This window comes from Aplysia californica, unplaced genomic scaffold, assembly GCF_000002075.1.
Source record: "Aplysia californica isolate F4 #8 unplaced genomic scaffold, AplCal3.0 scaffold00200, whole genome shotgun sequence".
Classification (NCBI taxonomy): domain Eukaryota; kingdom Metazoa; phylum Mollusca; class Gastropoda; order Aplysiida; family Aplysiidae; genus Aplysia; species Aplysia californica.
The window spans coordinates 876,028-877,177 of record NW_004797470.1 but is presented as its reverse complement, the minus strand read 5'-3'; the positions used below and the strand labels follow the sequence as shown (position 1 = coordinate 877,177).

At 40.5% G+C, this 1,150-nt stretch overlaps 1 protein-coding gene across 1 annotated transcript in view; it reads left to right on the top strand.

Moving 5' to 3' along the window:
• Positions 1-1,034, top strand: part of LOC106011851 — a gene marked incomplete at its 3' end in the record, with an annotated part of 20,267 nt that extends 19,233 nt beyond the window's left edge. Inside the window, 1 exon segment of the mRNA XM_013082929.2 lies at positions 890-1,034. Coding sequence (XP_012938383.1) covers positions 890-1,034 — 145 coding nt within the window.
• Between the last annotated feature and the right edge of the window lie 116 nt (positions 1,035-1,150).

Here is a 1,150-nt window from a genome sequence, read left to right as displayed (position 1 = left end):
TCTCTCTCCTTCTCCCTCTCTCTCTCTCTCTCCCTCCCTCTCTCTCTCTCTCTCTCTCTCTCTCTCTCTCTCTCTCTCTCTCTCTCGCTGGCTCAACGTTTTTATGTCCTTTTAAAAACACATTTTAGTGCGGATTTTATTCAGACACTTTGATTAAAAGCGCAAACAAAATAAAGTAAATTTGCAGTTTCCAAAGGCACCCAAGCTTTGAAAGTCACCGAAACTTAGGCGGCCTTTTGCTCACTAATATTTTAGGAATATACAATAACTTCTGGTTATGTCCCAACATTACGCGTCGACACATGTTATGTTTTATTTTACTGTATCGTATTTCTCTCTTTTCTTCTTTTCTGCCCTCTTTCTGTTTTCTGTACCTTAAGCACTTGGCCAAGTGTTTCGCCAATGAACAACTTATTTAAGTCAAGAAGGGTGAACCAGTGTCATCCAATCTTTGCATAGCAGTTTATATCAATTTGTCTTAAATAAATCATATCTTTCTAGAACAATTGGGGCTAGATCTAGGCTAAGGCCTAGGGCTAGAATTAACACCCTACCTAAAATGTAAGTTATTTTAGAAGCCGAAAACTCGTCCCCAGTCAGGAGATGGGATAAAGTGGAAAATAATACATGTATTCTAAGAAGGACTAAAACAGTACGTGTATTTTGAATTAAAAAACAATCGAATTTCAGATTGCCTCATTGGGGGTTCAAACCAAGGCCATCAACTCCGTCATCCAGCATGATGCCAGCTCAGACATCTGATTGACTTGTCTAATCTGTAATGGTTTGCACCACAGCTATTAGCTGAAGGATGTTAAGTAATGAGACAAAATTATGACAATTATAAGAACACTCCCATCTCGCACCTTTTCTCTCTCCGTATCTCCAGGGGCATTAGATTAGAGCTGAAACTAGGACTTCCGGATGACGTAATGGCAGCCACAGCTGGATTTGGGCGTGATGTTTCCATGGAGACCACTGATGAGTGTACACACGAGGAGACCATTACTTGGACTATCAATAGTAGCATCAAAGTATGTGCATGCATATGTGTATGTGTGTGTGTATGTGTGTGTATGTGTGTGTGTGTATGTGCGACTGCGCATGTGTGTATGTGTGTGTGTATGTATGTGTGTGTGTGTGTGTGTGT